The sequence below is a fragment of the Phodopus roborovskii genome, unplaced genomic scaffold (genome assembly GCF_943737965.1).
Source record: "Phodopus roborovskii unplaced genomic scaffold, PHOROB, whole genome shotgun sequence".
Taxonomy (NCBI): domain Eukaryota; kingdom Metazoa; phylum Chordata; class Mammalia; order Rodentia; family Cricetidae; genus Phodopus; species Phodopus roborovskii.
The window spans coordinates 1647399-1668760 of record NW_026126619.1 but is presented as its reverse complement, the minus strand read 5'-3'; the positions used below and the strand labels follow the sequence as shown (position 1 = coordinate 1668760).

The window sequence follows — 21362 nt, the reverse complement described above, 5'->3', positions numbered from 1 at the left end:
AAGTGATTAGTGGGCAATTTCTGTCTTCCTGTTTGGCAATGTGAGTAAATAGTAGCAACCAACAGAAGGACATTTATTACTTTTCTCTAATTCCTTGTTGGTTAAAATAAATTATAGTCTAAAAAAAAAAAAGACATAACCAGAATTTATTGAACTGTCAAAAGAACCCAAACATTATCATTCATTCATTTATCAAAATCTCAGGAGTGAAAATTCAAATTCTTCATTAAATTTTGTACAAAAATTTGTATGGAATTGGTCTTTGTTCTGGAAAGGATATTAATTTACTTATGGTGAGAGTGAACAGTCGTGTGAGCCAATCAATGCGCCTGCTTTTTAAAATGTGAACATCTTTGTAAGTAAACATACTCTATGAGATGCAGAGTTATCTGAGAATTTTGAAACTGCATCCCCAGGCTTTTTGCAACCCACTTTGCTGAAAAAGGTCTTTTGGATGATGCATACTTGAACTGAATAATAATTGCATGACTGCTCAGACATGGCTTACTAACTTTATTTAGCTCATCCTCGATTTGACAGGAGTTGAGATGAAGAACGGCAAACTCCTCTTCCTTTACTTTCCGGATGATGTCATAAACTAAATGATAATCTTCCGCCGTGATAGCTGAAAGGTTAATGTGATGGGGAATGACATCCCAACTGATGTTTCCCATTTTCAAAAATTTCAAGATCGCCTCAGAATTTCTGAAAAAGACAACAGAATGAGAAAGAGCTCGCCGGTTCTTCGATGCATATTTTGTAGAGAAGCATGCAAACAGAATGAGAAGCACATGGAAATTAACTGTCCTTACTGGGAAATGCATCGTTCGTTTACGATATTGGCTTTGAACCCCAGGACGGCAAACACCACCAGTGTTGCCAGGACAGAGGTGAGAAAATTGATGAAGGACACTAGGACAGCATCGAAGTGGCAGTTGTTGCCTCTCTTGTTGTAGCTCGAAAAGGCGATGACTCCACCAAATCCCAGACCCAAGGCAAAGAAGACCTGAGTCGCTGCCTCTCTCCAGACTTTGGGTTCCAGCATGATTTCAAGCTGCTCGAAATTAAAGAAAGCAGAAGTCATCAATACGGTCTACGTGCTGAGCAAGTCACTTCTACGGGATTATACCACTTCAATGTAGATAGACGATATTGGTGAATCCAGATGCTAGTTGAAATGGCGAAACAAACTACCCCTTAGGAATAAGTATTTTTTTTTCTAGAAAATCAGCTAAGAAGATAATAGGAACTACTATCAAGCCCTTATTTCCCCCTTATAAAAGAACTTTTCAGTGTTTTCAGATAAGACATAACAGGAGATGGCGACATAGAAATAACTGGCCTTTAATCATTTCCCATCATATATCTTTCTTGGTCCTTTCCATAGCATAATACATCAGCTGCCAACACAAAGTGGAATAATGACATCACACCACAGTCCTCTCAAGTTTTGAGTATTCTGCTAGAAATCTAATATAATTGGAATGATTGGGCTGCCACTATACCTCTCCATTGGTATTATTCATTCACTTTAAAGTTTCCTGAAGGTCATTTCTTTGAAAATAGAAGGAAGTCTATTGCATTATGAGCATTCTGAATGGGCAAACACATTTCATGAGGGTTTGCCTTACTTCTTTGAAAAATCATTAAATCTTTCAAGAATGTAATTAAGCAGTTAACTGAAAAATTAATATTACCTGCAATTGACATGAACCTCAATATTAATTAACTTCATTTCCAGTCCAAAAAAAAAAGTTTAATTGCTATTTTTTTTTTTCCTCTCACGCATCAAGGTCAAATTGTCTCTATTGAGAGTAGTATCAAATGGGGGGAGGGTAAGAATGTGAATTGTACCAAATTTCAGACACAGATGCTGCCACTAAGTCATTTCATGAAAGTGGAAGCCAAGGAAAATCATGGTTGTCTGCACTCTGCTTTTTCAATAGAAAGGTTAACAACAAAATTATTGCCACAGCATTAAACAAAGTCAGTGTCCAATGTTGATAGCGAATGAACATTATAGTGACAAACACAGATAAGTACTTTGCATGTGTCTTCTTCTCGTTTAATATTCACAGGAGCCCATGTAGTTGCTGAGTCTGTGATATGAGCCTTTGGAAAGATGTCCCTAACATGTCAGATAAAGATGACCACACATGTCAGAGGCGAAAATAAATAGTAATATTTGTGGCCTCTAAAACTTCTTCTCTCCCTCAAATATTGGGATGTACTACCTCAGTTAATTTTAATAAGCATTACTTTTTAATACTTTATGAAATATTGTTATCAAACATAACGATATTTTTAGTAGTCAACTAGTATGTAGAGTATTTCTCCAAACACACTGACGGTGTGACCACTAGATGGCAGAAAAGAGTCATTTCTGAAGAAGTCATTTCGCCTGCTTCCAAACTGCGAGGTGAATTTCCCCTTGGTGTTTGAGGGTGCTTTGTATGCTTAGACACTTTCTTTCATACAAAAGCAATGTAAATTATGAGTAACTTACAGCAGCTGTGTCTTATTGATACTCAAGGGGGACCTGCCCTTTCCTGGATGGAGATGGAAGAGGAGGGGATTGGGGGTAGGACAGGAGTGGGGAGGGAGGGGGGGAGAATGGGGGAGATGACTAAGAAGGAAGGGTGATGGGAGGTAGAGGGGATGGGCTGTAGTGTAAAACAAATAGATGAATAAACAAATAAATAAAGTGATGTTTTAGATTATAGAAAGAAAAAAAAAAAACTAACTTATGCTCAGGTGTGGTTAGCTGGCAGCTCATGCTTGCTACCCCAGCACCTGGTGGAAACAGGAGGCCTGCCATAAGTTTGAGGCCAGCCCATACTAAATCACAAACCTTCAGAGACTATACAATGGCACCCTGTGTGAAAATGAACAAACAAAAAGTATGTTAAAATTATTTTAATCCTTATATCGACACTCTAGATCAGTGGCTCTCAGCCTTCCTAATGCTGAGCCCTTTTAATACAGCTCCTCATGTTGTGTGCATGACCCCTCCCAACCATACAATTTTTTTTTTGATGCTGTTTCATAACTCTAACTTTGCTAATGTTATGTATCAGTGTGTAAATATTTTTGGAGACAGATGTTTGCAAAAAGGATCAAGACTCACAGCCCTAGAATAAACTAATACCGTTTTATCAGCAGCAAATAGGAAGTTAGCTGAAAAGAAAGGAAGAAAAGGGAAAGAAAAGAAACTAAAAAGAAAAAAATACAAATGCTAATTTATGCTGAAATTAAAAGCTTGATCGACATAACTGTTCTATCAATTCTAAATTATGTACTAAAGTCAAATTCCACAATTGCGTGACAACCAGTTGTGAACTCAGAAAGTAATTACAGTTCAGAAATGAACCCAGAAGAATTCACGGCTTTGAACTCGGGAAACATTTTCTTCATGGCTCTGAATGTAAACTTTTTTACTCATTGAGTATGTGGGGCTTGAAGCGGATTTTAATTCTACGGTGGGTGAAGTTTATGAATCTGAAGCAGTGTTCCACTGCAAGTTCTCAACGGCTCCAAATGCTAAGAGCACTCTCGGGCTCAAGAAGAAAACCAGACGCCCACGTCAGCATTTTTGCACCCACCAAATGAATACAAACTCAGAACCAGACATGCAAAGAACACAGCTTCTTTTCCCTCCTAACGAGGCAGCTGACAAAGAATTCCACAGAAGCTAATCCCTTCTGACCCTGCTTATGGGACCATGCTTACAGGACCCTACCCTAGCTCCGCAAACACCCACCAAATACCCTCCAGTGCCGAACTATTTTAACCGCATGCTATGACCTCCTTATCAGAGTCCTAACAAGCTAATGGCGTGCTGAAACTTCGCTTGGGTGAATCATGAAAACACGCATACTCCCGAACCCATTTCTGTTTTCTGTTGAGTCAAAAAATAACGAGGCATGATTAAGTCTGTAAATTAGCTATGAGTAACCGGGGTCAAGATAAACAGCAACAAGCTTAGCGCTACTCAATAGAATAACAGTATGAGTTTCAAACCCTCTGTGAAGTTAATGGAAAATTCCCTGATATGTGCACATGTCTATAAAAATTACCAAGCTTACCACTATACGTATGACTGCAGAGGGAGCAAAACATTCCCATGAAAACACTAATTCTCCTTGAGACAGTATTCTAGAAAACAGTAGGGTCGTTCCCCAAAATCTGGATTTTAGATTATCTGTAATCTGCACACATGGGAGATTAATATTCCATTAGTTCTTGTAGCTGAAAGATACTGTTGTTGATGTTTCAAATAATCTGTGATGAATCACTCAACTGGAGGGCTATGAGCAAACTTGCCCAGACTTGTGTGTGTAAAAAAAAAAAAAAAAAAAAAAAAAAAAGCTGTTTCATGAGTAGAGAATTCTCTAAAAATCTAACTCAAGTACCAGGACGGTATGTTTTAAAAGTTGGAGACCAGATGTAATTGGTGATACAGAAAAGCCACCTTTCTGGAGTGGTCTACATTATTTGTCAAAACAGTTAGCCTTCAAATATAGCTGTGGGTACATTCTTATAATAAATATAATGGAAAATAAGGTACATACCTTAGGGGTGAACATGTGTCGGATGCCATCAATTGAACCATTTAAAAGGAGAGATCTGACTAGGAAGCAGACGAGCACCACGTAAGGGAACAGAGAACTAAAATACATGATCTGTGAACAAAGAAAATGGCAATAGTTGAGGCAGACTAATGACTATTGTTACAACTGAAACTACACTCTTGAGAGCCACTGTTTCTGTGGTGGTAACAGCATCATTAGCAACTTCTAAAGCCACCTTTTAAGGGAACCATTCTGAACTTAGCCTTCCTTGCGATCTTATTTGAGATCTTGTTGTCACTGAGTATGGGAGAATTGAAGCGGATTTTAATTCTAATTCATATTGTATATTTATGGGTGCAGCATGATTCAATACATTTATAAAATGCTTAATAACAATTTTAAGATAATCAACATTTTTGCCTTGCGAACCTTTAAGCTCATCTCTTGTAATTATTTTAAGATGCACAATAAATAGTGGTCAACTATATTCACCCCAGTAAAATACAGACTGTTAGATTTAGTTCTTCCTTTTGTCTTTTGGGTTATTGTTCAACAGTTATTTATCCATCTCTTCCCTCCCCAGCTTCTAGAATGGCCACTCTTCTGCCCTCTACTTTTAGTTAGCCAGGCAGGGAAGCACATAGAATTTGTCTTTCTCTTGCATTATTTCTCTCATGTTCCATCTGTGTTACTGTAAATGATAGGATGTCATCCCATTTAGTAGATGAATAGTATGTGGGGCGCACACGAGCAGGCAGGTGTGTGTATATTTTCTTAAAAATACAAAATATTTACCATCAATGCTACTTCAAATAACACTACTAACTCTGCTCAATGGTTGAATAATATATCATTGTGTGTCTGCACAGAAAAACTTTGACTTAACTTCCCTTGAATTGTTGCACAAATACGGTGTAGGGTTAATGCCGTTAATTATTTTTAAACACATGTTTAAAAGCAATATTTAGGAAAGAAATGAACAGGCATAAACTCCCTAACAAGTCTTGATTCCTGTTTTATACATATTTTATGCAACGTTTGATGATGAGTATGTAAAGCTCCCAACATACTGAGTAATCTTTAGGCATTGTGTACACGATAAAACCTTTAACCTTTTATTTCTGCAATGTTAGCCTCTAAGGAACTCAGCAAATTGCTATCACCCAAAGGAGCCACTTGACCCAGGCCTTAACCATCTCCTTGACATCTCCAGGTGGAGGTCTATCACGTATAAAACTCCCCCACTGGAAAAGCAAACTTCTGAATTTCTCTCTAAGTTATGTTCCCTCTAATTCAGAAAGTGGCCCCGGCCACTCAAGTTGCTGAAGTCATACGTGCAGAGCTGTTCAAGACAATCTGTAACATACTCACGGTTTCCACATCAGCATCCCAGCCATTGTCCGCTAAATGCACCAGAGAGTTCCTAATAGCACTGAACCAAATGCTAAGGGTCCTCTGCCCTGGCCATCTTTAAACTACTACTCTCCTCCTGCAGAGCTCAGGTCCTCATGTCCTTACCACCTGGTAGGTGCAGCAAACTCAGCCTCTGACCCCGTAAGCACACCACCTCGTCTTCACTACTCGCAAAACCATCCTCTTCCTGAGCACCCTAAAAAAGACTGCCCCCCTTCCTCCCCCAAACTGAATCCACTAGCTGCTAGTACTTCTGCCACAGTAGAGGTCATGACATCTCTTTGGGGATAGTACCATTAGGATCGGGTATGTCTGTGGCAGCGTATAGCACGCTGAAGTTACCTTACTTGAGTTCCCTTGTGTGCTGTTCACTCTGCTGTTATTATAAGCTCTAGGGTAGAGGGTGATGTCTTTCCTGTTCACTAACAGATCGTGAACATTTGCAGACACAGAATAGCTATACAATTCGTGTGTGAAAGGAAAGGGAGGGAGGCTGGGAGAATAAGGGGGAAACTATCAAAGCAGAGGAGTGCATCGGATGTGTGAATCAATAACTATAAGGAACTTTCAATAGAAAGATGATTCTTGTATGTGCTTCCTCCGCTGTTTATCCTCTGAGAATCATACTTAAACATTCCAAAGATATCAGGGATAAATTAGCTCTATGTGTAGAATGTTAGTATATTAAAATCAGTGGTTTAATAAAAATAGTTCTATCTTCATTAGTGAAAACAAACATTTTCTGTAATCTTAGACTGGCCTCTACTTGGATGATATGTTTTCCCTTGTATTTCCTGGTTTCTCCTTAGTAGGATGCTTTCAGAAGTGGAGGTTACTTTTATGGTTATCTCTGATGACTTCAGCATTCTTTAGGTCTGCCCATCCCCTAAGAGTCGTTTGACTGTAGTTCTGCACAGTTTTGAGGCTACCAAAAGCATGGACTCCTTTTTGCACATTTCTTAAATCAAACCCAATTTGCTGCTTCCTAAGTGACGTAGGAAGGACTTTCCCGATTCTCACTTGGTTTATTTCCTGCTCATCTTTCCTCCAGCGTCTCCCTGTTAGGCCTCCTCTTCATCACAGAGATTCGACATCCATGACTCTTCTGTATGGAGTTTTCTAGAAATCTGATGGTATTGCTTGCTGAACTGATAAAAATCTTCAGATCTTTGAAGTATTGACTATATGACAGTCCATTGTTTTATCAGTTTCTGCAGACACTCCATGGACATCAGCAACCAGCCCTCCCACTACACAAACTGCATGTTAGAGTTACACAGGACCATGCAGCATCCTCTAGGCTTCATGTATGTTTGATTCTGTGCCTGCAATGACCTCCTTCTGATCCTTCAGGTGAACTTTACTTCAACCATGTTAGCATGGCCTAAAATTACCCACTTTCTGAAGCTTCCCAAAATTCAGGCTAACACAATGGCATATTCTCTTTGCCTTCATTACCATACTCAATACAGCAATTAATCTGCCTGGCTCCTTACATTATGGCCTTTATGGAGGCATAAATTGCTCTACTAATATCTATATTCGCTAGTTCACGACATACAGTAGGTCATCAAAACTACTGTACATTAAAAGAGAATTTATAGAAAGTTAAGTTTAGTTTGCACACACAAACTACAGTATCTTTATTCTATAATATTAAGTTGTATTCTAATTATGTGTGCCCAATTATTTTCACTTTCCTTAATTAGTTCAATGTACATTTGTGTTCTTAAATAAGCTAATCTGAATTTTGTGATAAGAGTTTAACATGCATTCTTAAGTTAAAAAAAACAGAAATATTTCAAGTTTATAATGTGAAAACAAAGTCAATATTTCAAACAGATGGATAGTACTAAGTATGCCAAACACTTAAATATATTCTTCTCTAAGCAAAGAAAGGTTCCTATATTCAATTCTAAAGAGTTAAAAGAATGTATCTTAAGGTGCAAAGTCTTTACATTTACACAAACAGCTATATTTTTATAGCAAAATCTTGTATGAAGTTACAAGGGTGTTCAATTAAATCTGCCTGTATATACCACAGACTCATATGCATTGGTATCTGAAATCTCTTTATTGTACATAGCCATCTAAAACTCATGCATTGCATACACTGGCATTGTACATTTATACCTGGAATTATTTTACAAATTTGTGGATTGTTCCTGCCACTAGAATGGAAACTTCCTAAGTTCAAGCTTTGTTTCTTGCTGCACTGAATCTGGTAAGTACCAAATATTCAATACTTTTGTAAAATAAATAGATGAGTGGATGTGTCCATGAGGCTTTTGTAGTCTAGGAAGCACATATTATTTGAGTAAAGAAAACAGATACATTCCTTTGTTTAATTTTGAGCCTCCTTAGAGTTGTCAACCAAAATACTTTTCACAGCAATTTCACTAAGTAAAATATTACTTTATCAGCCATGATATTAAATAGGATATTTTCATGTTGTTACACAACTAATGTTTAGAAAAAAAAAAAAATATATATATATATATATATATATATAATCCCGATTGTTTTTTCTCTTTATCTTAAAATGCTTATTATAAACACACATTCAAAAGGAATTTTACTTCTGCAGGCTTGATGGCCTGGCTTTAGTTCCGTGGTTTATTAGTTACTTAATTCAGGACAGCTAACATGCTCCTGAACGACTTGGTGGTGAATTACAGATAAAAAGTATGACTTGTTTGGCTTTCAGAATAAAGAAAGCAGTGTGTGCAATGTATTCAACAGAGCAATGCATTAATAGTGAAGAAATGACAACAAGAAACATCACCCTGGAGCTAGAAGCAAGTTGATAAAACTTCATCTCAGTCTTCTATTCTGCGGGGGGGGGAGGGCAAGAATTTCATAAGATGCTGGAACAAAGGATCATAAAGCCCCTGAATATAGCCAATGCTACTCAGCAGTCTATTATGGGGACAATTAATCTTACTGTTGCCAAGCATCGTCCCTAAATGGTTTTCCACTCTATTCCCTCTACAGTCTGATACTGGGACACAGTCCCGTGCTTTGCAGCTTTGCTGCTGTGGGTTTGTTGGTTGTGATCACAGACCAACAATTGCTCTCCTCCATAATATAAAAGACCTCAGAATTGAGTGCTGCAGCTGCATTTTGAGAGATTACCAACATCCTCCTCATGTCACTCATGTGGGTGCCAGTTAGCGTCTCCCACTCTCCATCCTGACTCTGTTGGTATGTTGAACACACACACTATATAACAAATCCTCATCTTCCAGCTGGGGCTTTCCAGTGACAAGCTGCACATGCTAGACACCCCCCCCCCAGCACTCTTCTCCACCTGACTAACGCTTACAGAGCTCTTCATTTGGAAGCTTTAGTTTGATTTTTTTTTTTAATACACATACAGAGATTTACACCCATCCTTTACAATTCCCCTCTCACTCTGTTGGCCTCCTTACTATTCCATACTAAAGAACTGTGTTGATTTGGCATTCGTATCTTTTCTCATGTTCCTTACAGCTAGCTTTTGCCCCATCTGTACTGTTAAATCACTTTGGGATGAGGATGATGGCTTAGTGGTAGAGACACTGGATTTTATTAGAGCATCTAATACAACATGACACCTGTCCTGTTTCAAATTATGCCTCAATGTCACCCTCTCGCTAAGGTCCTCTCGTTGGAATAGTAAGTCACAGGAACTCCATAGCTTGTACTCCATTCTACCGATGACTTTTGATTGCATGATGTTACAGAAAAGCATCTCTGGGAGTACATCTCAAATAGTCTTGTCAGAAAAAAGTTGTTAAAATATTTGATGTGATTGATATGTTAATTAGCTCATACTGATTTATACATTTTCCTCAGAAGCTGTAACATCAGCTGTGTATTACACACATGTATACAACTGTAACTTGCAAATATACCATAATAGAAACTAGTATATTTTTTAAAAAGAAATTATCCTCTATGTGACAATAATACACAAACTCAGAAACCTTCAGCAAGCTCGATCATGGCAGCTTTTAAATCTCAATGGCCAACCACATGACACTGCAGTAGCAATTACATGCTTGTGATTAGACCTGGCTTAACAACTTCTTCCTTTATTTACAATATAACTTCAATGACGCCTACGTAGTCAAAGTGCACTCAATCAAAGCAGTGTCAAAAATTACTGAGTTGTCAAACAACAACATTTATAGAAGATTTAAAGACATTTAGTTGTGTTAGCTATTATGTTGACTTATTCATACGCAAAATAATGTAGCAACTACAACAGGAATGTAAAGGTCTGGTAAACTGTAATTTACAGCATAAAATGTCATCAGTATTGTTATTAAATCAAATTAGTAGGAAGCAAAGATGATCCACACCAACTTCTGCCCACTCTCATCCCCATGCCCAAGTCATCATTTGATGGGCATAAATATGATACATACTAAGAGACAACACAGAATGGACCATACAATTCCTGAAAGGAGGAAATGGTACAAAACAAATGAATAAAAAGGTAAATTATTCATTCCATCAATTTCCATGACTGGAGGAGACTTGTAGTCAGAGGATTAGTAGATGCTGAACAATTAGCAAAATGAACAGATTTTCAAATACTGAAGGGTTTTGTAAAGAGAATTTTTTTAGAACAAATAGATATTATAAATGATATTAAATATCACTACAAAACACTTCCCTTATTGCTCATCTCCTTTTTTAAGACACATTTTTTTTAAAGCATCACTTTGGGTAAATACCTAGAATGAAGGTTTACAAGCAATTTGTTAGCTGAATTTTGGGGTATAGCTGCGAGGGATTGGCAGTACCCAGAATGGTACTTGGCAGAATCAGGGGAGATTCTAGCATACTAACTTTTCCAGAAGACTGGATGCCTTTGATCATGGCCAGACAAACCATGACCCAGGCAGCCAGCAAGCAGCCAGCCATCTTCCAGTTCAAGCCTCCACTTTCTGAGATGGTATTGGTGATATCCAATGCCTCCCTGTACCAGTAATATGTGGTGGCGGAGCTTTTCTCACACTCTGGCTCAATATCTGTGGGAGGGGGAGAGAGAGAGAGAGAGAGAGAGAGAGAGAGAGAGAGAGAGAGAGAGAGAGAGAGAAGATGCTCAGTAAAACCCATTAGCAGATTCCCTAGAGAAACATTAACCTGAAAACAGCAGTCACGTTCACAATGAAAGACAAAAATATGTAAAGTTGGAGAAACCAGGAATCAAGAATTGCTGAGGAATATGCGAACTTATGGAAATAATTAAAACAAGTAATTTACATTTCCCTTCCCAGACAGACCCATAGCACACTAACACAGAACAGTCAACTTTGATAGCTGCTGGCCAAAGGGATTTTTTTGGAGAGCAGAATGAAATGGCATGTGCTGTTGTTAATGGAAAATCAAACAGGATTTTCAGAGCTGCTGCATGAAAACTAACGTTAACTATCATGCTAGCAAAACAATATTTTCATATGTTGCAAGTTAAAATGGTAATCTTTTGTATGTACTGGATTAAATGAAATATTTCACTTGTTCTCTTCCTTAAAGGTGACTAACAGAAACATTTTAACTACATAAATGAGTTATATTCTATAGAAAATGTTTCATCATATTCTAAGGTTTTTTTTTTTTTTTTAAGGAAAAGCAAGTGGGAGCTGCTAAACTCTAGATTGACAGCTGGGGAACCTGCATGAGACTGAACTAGGCCCCCTGGGTGTCAGTTGGGGGGCGTGAGGCCCCAGGCAATGGAACCAGTATTTATCCCTAGTGCATGGACTGGGATTTTGGAGCCCATTTCCTACAGAGGGATACCTTTTCAGCCTAGATACGGGGGTGGGGGAGTGGGGGGAGGGTGGGGAGGTGGAGGGGGATGGTCTTGGTTCTGCCCCAAATGATGTGACCAACTGTGATGATTCCCTCATGGGAGGCCTCATCCTCTCTGAGGAGTGGATGAGGGGTGGGATGGGGAGATGATGGGGGAAGTGGGAGGATGGAGGGAGAGGAAACTGGGATTGGTATGTAAAATAAGATTGTTTTTAATTTCAATAGCATTTGTTGTTTAAAAAAACCGAAAAACTACAAAACAGTATAACCTAAAGCATAAAAACATGACAAGTTCAATTCAAATCAGTGTTTTCCTTCCTTTCATGGGCTTTAATGAAACTGGGGATTCCACAGGGGTGTACAACAGAAAGCTCGCAACCTTATAGCCCTTTAACCAAAAGCCTTGTGTACACCAAATCTGAAAAGAGTCAGGCAGGCAAACTATATGAGGCTCTGTCCATCTCTCTGGTTGGCTTGTTCCTAATATTGAAGCAGGCCGAAGGAAGTCTGCTATGATGCTTGTTACTGATCTTTCATTTAGTTTGTTTGCTTTTGTTGTGTTGAGTTGTGTTTTGTTTGTTCCCACCCATCAGTTTCTAAAAGGCAGAACAGAAAGTCTGTGCCTTTGCCAATTTTTAGATTGTTCAATAGAAGAAAACAAGGGAAATGTATCTTACAAGGACGGGATGCGTTTTTCACCAACGGGCACTGATCCCAAGGAAGAGGTTGTTGAAAAGACTGAGAGAAATAAAACAATGTCCAGCCAATGATGACATTGTAGTAAAGGGCCACAAAATAGCACACCTGCAAAACAAACAAACAAGCAAATAAAAGAATATAGTTATATCTTGCATCCTCTGCCACTCCCTTTAAAACAATATTTAATTCTTGATCTAATATTTTTTTCTTATCTGAAGACATTGTCTTTTCTTTAAAATACTGTTTCTGAGTTGAACATTATTTTGTTTGTTTTTTAATTTTTTTATTATTCTGTCTTCTTCTTTTTAAAACAAACAATCTGAGTTAACTTTAAAAATACATTGCAAAATGAAGTTACTATCAGTAGTCATAGATGATTGTGTATGGTGCTCTGTGTCCCAGAAGCTTCTAAAACATGACACAAAGGCTTGGAGATCACAGAGATGAGGGTTAAGTTATTCCAAAGCAACAAAGGTCAGAACAAAGCCAGGGGAGGAAACTTACTACACAGCTTGCGAATCCAATCCCGCCCAGTTTAGGGCTTATGTAATTCCAAACCCCGATGCTGCCTCTCCGAATTCTTTGACCCACAGAAAGTTCCAGAAAAAAGAGAGGGATTCCTATTACCAGGAGGAGTATTAAATATGGCAAAAGATATGCACCTGGAAAGACAAGGACAGGCAGAATGTATGCTATTTTCAATAGTCATAGTAGAGTGCACATGGAGTCTAATTATTTAATGAAAGACACTATTTGAATTCTTTGAGAAAATATCACTGATTTTCAAAAGTTTGAATCCTGGATTCAATTGCTCTAAGAGGCCCACAGTCCAGCTAGATGGCTCCATGGCTGGAACCCTTGCTGCCCAAGTCTGGTGACATGAATTTGATTCCCTGAACCACAGTGGAAGGAAAGAAAACTGCCCTGAAACCTCCTATGAACTCTGCATGCATGTCCCCTCCCGCAACACACACACACATATGCACCACACACAAACACACGCAGAGAACACAATAAACAAGTTTAAAATGTTTAAAAAGTAGTTTATGGTAGAATAACGCTGGTTAAAAGGAGTTATAAATAACCCCATTTTCATTTTGTTGAAAAGGTAAAATAGCTTCATTTGAAAATAAAGGATAAGCCCTTTGAAATAATTATCTCAGTCAATAGACTTCACAAACTCAAATCCGTCTTCACATAGCACTTACAAATTCATTTACTGAATACTAACCTAAACTCATTTAACTCCTGCATTCCAAAAGCATGAAGTGAGATCAGTGGCATTTGACAAGCTAAAATTTTTTGCATTCTAAATAAAGTAATGCCAAAGGAGAGCAAATACCTAGTCTGGAAGACAGAAAAAGAAAAATAAACAACTTCTAACAAAGATAGTATGGTATTTTTTCACATGCATCACATATAAAAAGTTCACTCCGGGAACCATATGCTTTTTGTTTTCTAAAATTATGAAGAAGGATGCACAGAGTGCTTGAAAAGAGTAAAACAAACCTACTTTATATCTTCCGTCAAATTGTATGTACTGCTGATTCTGTAGCAAAACATTCATAGTTAAAGAAATAACTACTTTCCATCAAAATCCCATATAACTAACGATTTGCAAAGCAACAGAAGAGCTGAGTATCTTTTTTTAATTGATTGATTGATGGGATAAAGAAATTATGTACATTAATTTTTATGTGAGAACATTGCAAATGAGTGTGAAATGACCTACACACGGGACTTCATGCATTCAAATTGTGGCGGGCAGCCTAGCCCTGGGTTCATTAATAAATATACCCTGTCATAAAGGAATAAGGTGGAGAGTGAGTGACAAAGCAGGACACTGAATGTGCTCATCTGCCCTCCATGGGTGCACAGAAACACAAATCTACACAAATGCAAGCAAACCACACACAACGCAAATACACACACACACACACACACACACACACACACACACGGAGCATGTTACAATTACTAGCTTCATTTTACAAGTGTGGAAACTGAGTATGAAGAAATGAGCTACAGAAATGTCACATGGCTTGAAACAGAGTAAAGAACTAGGTTTCCAACTGTCGGAGTGTAGCCTAAGATTTATTAAGTGTGGCAGTATGTGGTAATGTAATATCTACACAAATCAATGTTATAAACTACTTTTTCTGTTATTCAGAAAACGCTTCAAATGATTCATGAATATGAATAAGGGGTTTTGTTTGTTTTGTGTTTGACTAAGATACCCCTCAACTTTCTAGAAATCTATGCTACACAGTCCTTGTCCTGCGCCAATCCAGCCTATTTCTCATGAGACATGCAACACTTCTCTCTATTTTCATTTGTAGGTGAGAAATAAATAGTAGAGAAAATATTTTGAATTTTACTTTTATCAAAATAATAGGTAGAGGTGTGTGTCTTGCTACTAACTACTAGTTAAACTTCTAATACCTGTCTAGCAAGGCCAATGTCTTACTAAAAGGAATGAAAGTTGACTTTAATCTGAGGCTGCCTTCATCCTTATGCCTTCATCCAGTAAGTTGTAGAAAGGTCTACCAATCTCAGAAAAAACAAAACAAACCCCCCCCAAAAAAAACAAGCCAGCCAGCCAGCAAGTAAGCAAACTATCTTGAAAAACAATCACATGCAGGTACTAATCTCTGACACCATAAATACTTCCCATGTGATATTATCAACTTATTAGGGAATTACTGTTTTATGAGCAACACATAGTGTGCGGCTCTCTTCCTGTAAAATTGAATTCTTAGCTCTCAGACAAGTCTGTTAAATGGTTTTGGCCCCAAGCCTCATACTGTGTTCCTGGTGGAATTATCTAACCATCTCAAATATACTTTAATCAACACAATACCTTGGAGTTTATCTGAGTAACTAAGAGACAAATTGCATATGAATAGTTCTATTCATTTGACATGGTGTGTGTAGATCATAATTACTGTGAAGCAAAACCATATTTTTTTCAGCCAACCAAACAAGCATAGACCAGAATAAAATATCAAAATACTCCTTATAATATTTGGTGATAAAATGTGTACAGAATATGTACGTTTGGGTTTGTTTATGTATGGGAACAGAAGTTCACTGACATGTACATGAGCACGTAGAGACTAGGAGTCAATTTCAAGTATCTTCGTCTATCAAACAAGGTCTCTCACTGAAACTGGCACCAATTTTGTTTAACTGGCTGCTAGCAAGCCTCAGGGATTTGCCTGACTCCCTGCCATGAGAATTATGGTTACAGAATCCAGACTCAAAGCTTCGAGTTTGCACACAGCGTAATTTTCCTATTGATCCATCTTCCCAGCTCAGAATATGTACTTATATCCATACTTACTTCAACAGACTCTATATATACATCTATTATAAAATTTCAAAACAATTGGCTTTTCTCAATTTTTTTTTCCTTTGAGCTAGAAATTGAGTCTGTGATTTCATATATGTCAGAAAATCATTTCACTCTTGAGACACATCTAGAGTTCTTTCAGTATGTATGTATGTGTGTATGTATACACTCACACACACACATACATATATTTGTTGTTTGAGACAGGGTTTCTTTGTTAAAGCCATAGCTGTTCCTAGATGTACAGGAACTTGCTTTGTAGACCAGGCTGCCACAAACTCAGAGATCCACTGGCCGCTGGCTCTTGAGTGCTGGGATTAAAGGCATGTACCACCATGCCCAGCTTTTGTACAGGAATTTTATGACAGTTTTATTCATTTTAAAACACCGATAATTATGTGCCCACTATACATAGTAAAAGTGCTGATAATGGCAAAACTATTTTTGTTTAAAATTAAGAGTATTCTCTTTTGTGAAGTACTTGTTGAGGCTGGACAGCATTCCAAAGTATTACAGAACTGCGATCGATGGTGTAAAAAATCTCCAAAGCAAAAAGAATGACTGGCATTGTGATAATTATCTGGTTCAACACCTTCTCATGAGTCCTAAGAGTGCTACGCCGCATTTAAAAGACCATAATCATTCTAAATTACATGTTAGTTCTGCATTTGCTAAAGAATGAACAATTTAAAATTCAGAGGTAACAAGTCACCAAGAGAGCATCCATACTCGGTCAATGTTGTTGGCTTTAGATTCTTACTGAAAGCTAAAGTCTGTGGTCCACAAAAGGACTTTGGGAGCACATTCCCCATAGAGGGATACTCCCTTAACCTAGAGGCAGGAGGGAGGGCCTAGTCCCTACTCTAAATGACTTGACAGATTTAGATGACCCCTCCTGGAAGGCATCACCCTACATGTGGAGTAGGGGGCGATGGGAGGGGAATAGGGGACATGGGAGGGTGGGAGAGAGGGAAAGAGGGAGGGAGGGAGAGGGAACTGGGGAGAAAAGGAAGAAAGAAAGGCAGAGAGAGAGAGGAAGGGGGGAGAGAGAGAGAGAGAGAGAGAGAGAGAGAGAGAGAGAGAGAGAGAGAGAGAGAGAGAAGAAAAGAAAGTCTGGCACGCAGAAAGAACATAACCCATGTTAGAAAAGTTCCCCTCCATACTTCAGCAATGTTTACAGTATCCAGGGAAGAAGTTTGAGAATGTGTTACCTTAAGAAATCCCTGGGTATTTGTAGGACGCCAATCTGTTTCTCTGGAAACTTAATCTGAACACAGAGCTGGGCTTGTTTCCCACATGTGAGTCTCCCTACCTTTTCAAGGGAAGTGACAGTTTCAGAAATAACAATGCCGTAGTAGCATTAGGAGCTATCTGAAATAACGAACAGTAATTTACTAGTGCTTGTATGGCAAACAAATGCAACTTACCACCGCCGTTCTTCTGACATAGGTATGGGAATCGCCACACATTCCCCAGGCCTACAGAAAATCCAACTTGAGCCAGAATGTATTGCAGCTTACTGTTCCAAGCTGGCCTTTCATCATCAGCTTCAGATCCATCTTCAGCATCTGTATCTTTCTCTTCTTGAACATCCACGATTAGTTCACTCTTCTTAAAAGCATCTTCAGGTGAGTCTTCATTGGACAGAAGGTCCTTGACAGACTCAATGACCTCATCATCTAAATCTCTCTTTACCACTTTGCTATTCTTAGGCATTGGAAAGTGCTCTTTTTAAACACGCCTTTGAGACAAATATATTTTTAAATGTTATTTAAAATGAAGTAAATCTGAGATGATTATCATATAAATCCTTGATTCAAGGTGAGGAATTCTTAGGGATCCTGGCTCTGATCCCAATACTCTGTAGATACCTGTGAAATGAAAAGTTGAAATGTGATCTTTAGTAATGAAATATATCAACAATACGTCAAAATCCTTTCCTGTTCATTTTTATGGTTCAGTAATTTCAAAAGTATTTGAACTAGAATGAGTATGAGTTTCACACATATTTCTTTTAGTTAAATTCCTCCTTGAAAAACTACACTTTGAACTGAGCATTGGTGGCGCACGCCTTTAAGCCCAGCACGCTGGAGATAGAGGCAAGTGGATTTCTGTGAGTTTGAGGTCAGCCTGGTCTACAGAGCTAGTTCCAGGACAGGCTCCAAAGCAATACAGAGAAACCCTGTCTCGAAAAACCAAAAAATAAAATAAAACTGTTCATTAGCATTCTTGATTTCTTTCCTTTCTAACTCAAGTAACTCTTTTCTTACACATCTATTCTTTCTGTTCAGTACAATTACTTGTATAACTTCTAGCCTGGTCTACAAAGTTCTAAGACAGCAGGGGTGTTACACTGATAAGCCCTGTCTCAAAAAAGAAAAAAATAGGACACATCTTTCCAGCAGGGAGTCATAAAATTATAAGGCTTGCCTGTTCATCTTTGATGAAAACAAGTTATGCATCTGGTTGTATACCACTTTAAAAAGTGATATATAAAGAGATCAGCACTGTTACATGCAGATATGCTTTATGTACTTGTTTCATCTGAGTTTGCATTTGCAAGGGATGGGAAGTGTAGTCTAAAAATCTAAAATGAAAGCCATGAAACTGACTGGTGTATGAAGTAGCAAAGTTTGGGAGATCTGTCACGAACGTCACAACGTGCTGATTCTATTTATTTAGACTTACGTTTGGTATGTCCTTACTCCATTTCAGTCCAACTGTAACCCTTTCCCACAATGTCCCTAATGTTTCTAATACATATCATCTAATACTTTGTGTTACAGCAGAAGGCTATGTTGTGGCTTACAAAACCTAGATTATGCCCAGACTCTTTTACCAAAAATGTTTTCCAAACTCTTCGAAAACCTAAACCTGCAGCTTGGTCTCATTATAGGGCTCCTAGCAGGGATCTGTCCCTACAGCCTCGCTGGCTTTAGGGAACCTGTTTCCCATGCTGGATTACCTCTCCCAGCTGTGCTGCAGGAAGGAGCACTGTCCTGCCTCCATTTGTGGTGCCATGTTTTGTTCAAGCCCATGGGAGACCTGACACTTTCTGAATGGAGACAGAGAAAGAGGGAAAGGGGAGTTAGGTAGATGGAGAGCTTGGGGAAAGTCGGGGACCGGAAGGAGAGGAGGGGAAACTAAGGTCGGTATGTAAAATAAATGACAAAATGATTTTTAAGTAAGCAAATAAATAAACCCTAGTCTAAGAAGTAAATTCCCCCAATTAACTTCATTTATATTTCATTATAAGATAATGATATATAGGGGGCTGGAGAGATGGCTCAGAGGTGAAGAGCTCTTCCAGAGGTCCTGAGTTCAATTCCCAGCAACCACGTGGTGGCTCACAACCATTTATCATGTGATCTGGTGCCCTCTTCTGGCATGCAGACAAATATGCACACAGAACACCATATATGTATTAAAAATAAGTAAATAAGTTTTTAAAAATATTATAAAAAGATAATAATATATATGTATATATATACATAATATATACACACACATATATATAATCAAGATGGAAACCCTCTCCTATCCTCACAGACAAATCATTATGACAAATGAAATAGTATTTTATAGATACAAGAGAAAAAGGAGTAGAGCTTGAAGATGAACAAACACAAACACAGAATGTAAATATAATGAGGGAAGTGGCTGCTAAGTAGCAACAAGATCCCATTTAAGCAAACTCGAATTACTTTGTATTGCAGTTATGAATGCCATTGGCAATTATTCCTTCCTGCCAGTGGAGTCTTATGGGGCAGCAGACTGGGGAACTGGGCTGCAGCATCATGAACTTCAACCACACAAGAACCACCATAGGAGAAGTCACGCAGAAGTTGAGATTTTTATAGGAAATAAGGTTTATGATTTGGCGGGTCACTGGTGGTGCATGTCTTTAATCCAAGCACTTGGGAATCAGAGGCAGGTGGATCTTTGTAAGTTTGAAGCCAGCCTGGTCTACAGAGCAAGTTTCAGAATAGAATCATAAGCTACAGAGGAACTCTGTCTCAAAAGAAAAATTATAATTTGTAGAAATTATATTGAGAGAAAGATGCAAATTGAAATTTAAATTAATGTATCAAAATTGGGAAATAAAATGTGAGGAATATATAGAAATACAAGTATAAAAATGCCATTGTTTCATCACGAAAGAGGAAGACAGAATCCTCATAATCTAACAGATACTGTCCTCAACTTCGTCTCTTCTTGCTCTCATATAAGCTTTCTTCTTTTATGATAATGAGATCGTATAAGAACTAATATGCCCATGGGAAGAGATACATCACTGCCAAATGTTTAAATTTAGTTTATAAAGAGAGGGCATTTGAAATCTTATGGATGCTTTATCTTGACCAAATAACTTAACACACTAGTAAATTGAAAATGACAATAAGCTTGCCCAACAAAGTCTTGAGGAAATAACATCATAATGAGAAGGTGCAATAAGGGTCTGCTTTTACACTGTGACTATGTTCACGCTTATAAACGTATTAGTCTATAATTAATAAATAATTAATATAAATACTTCATGTTTCAGCAGGACTTTTTTCCTAAATACTATGTTCTTCTTTTTCATACCGAGTCATTTCAAAACCTACTGACTTCAAACAAAGCCAGAGTTTTGAGCATGTATGAGTCATTGGTTCACTAATGTGAGCTAGGTTTTCGTGGACAGTTCTAGCACCAGTTATAACATGCCATATTACTGCACCAATGAACTCTTTCAGCTCCAATATGATGACCCTAAAGTCTCTACCTCAACCAAGCAGAAGACAAACTAGCCTTCAGTTCACTGTATATCTTCTAGATGTATCCTTACAGTCTGGCCCGCTGTGTATATTGTAAACACAGATTACCAATTCTAGCCTAAGGAAGGTAAGCCCAAGTGAATGTACTAGTAAGCCACTGAGCCATATTTGAAAATGGCTCACTGCTCAAAGGCAGGCTCCCAACTAAATTCACACTGATTTGAACAAAATAGACCTCTAAACCTATGGAAAAGAGCAGAGGACTCAGAAATAATTTCACACAACTTTGGCCACACTATTTTTGATGATGGTGGAAAAATGCAGCCTATTCAACAATTAGTGCTGACAAAATTGGGTCCCCACCTTCAGAAGAATAAGCCTAGATATATACCTCTCACGTTGCATAAAATCCATATTGATGATAAAAGACCTTAATTTAAAATATGAAATTTCTAGCATAAAACAGGGGATGCCCTTCAAGGTCTAGACAAGGACTTCCTGAATGTAATCCCAATAGTAAAAGTAACAACACTACATTAACAAGTGGGTCACATAAAATATTAGAAGTAGCACATGAAGGAAACGTGGGGCTACAGTGATTGAAAAGTCCCCAGAAAGGGAGAAAAATCTTTGCCAGCTATACTGAAGATTCTACTGTCTAGAGTATGTGAAGAACTGCTAAAGACAAAACAAATTTCTGCCAAAATGAATGGGCTAGACAACTAGTCATGACGTTCTCAAAAGAAGAAACCCATGTGATCAGTAAGT

The 21362-nt window shown here is 38.1% G+C and overlaps 1 protein-coding gene across 1 annotated transcript in view; it reads right to left on the bottom strand.

Annotated features, from left to right (window-relative positions):
- The window catches only part of Slc6a15 (solute carrier family 6 member 15), a 29569-nt gene extending 11871 nt beyond the window's left edge, over positions 1-17698 (bottom strand). Inside the window, exons 1-7 of the mRNA XM_051206406.1 lie at positions 17265-17698; positions 12990-13147; positions 12464-12590; positions 10824-11005; positions 4572-4682; positions 813-1054; positions 513-705 (exon numbers count right to left, since the gene is read on the bottom strand). Coding sequence (XP_051062363.1) covers positions 513-705; positions 813-1054; positions 4572-4682; positions 10824-11005; positions 12464-12590; positions 12990-13147; positions 17265-17553 — 1302 coding nt within the window. The 5' untranslated portion in view covers positions 17554-17698. The remainder of the gene's footprint in view (positions 1-512; positions 706-812; positions 1055-4571; positions 4683-10823; positions 11006-12463; positions 12591-12989; positions 13148-17264) is intronic.
- Between the last annotated feature and the right edge of the window lie 3664 nt (positions 17699-21362).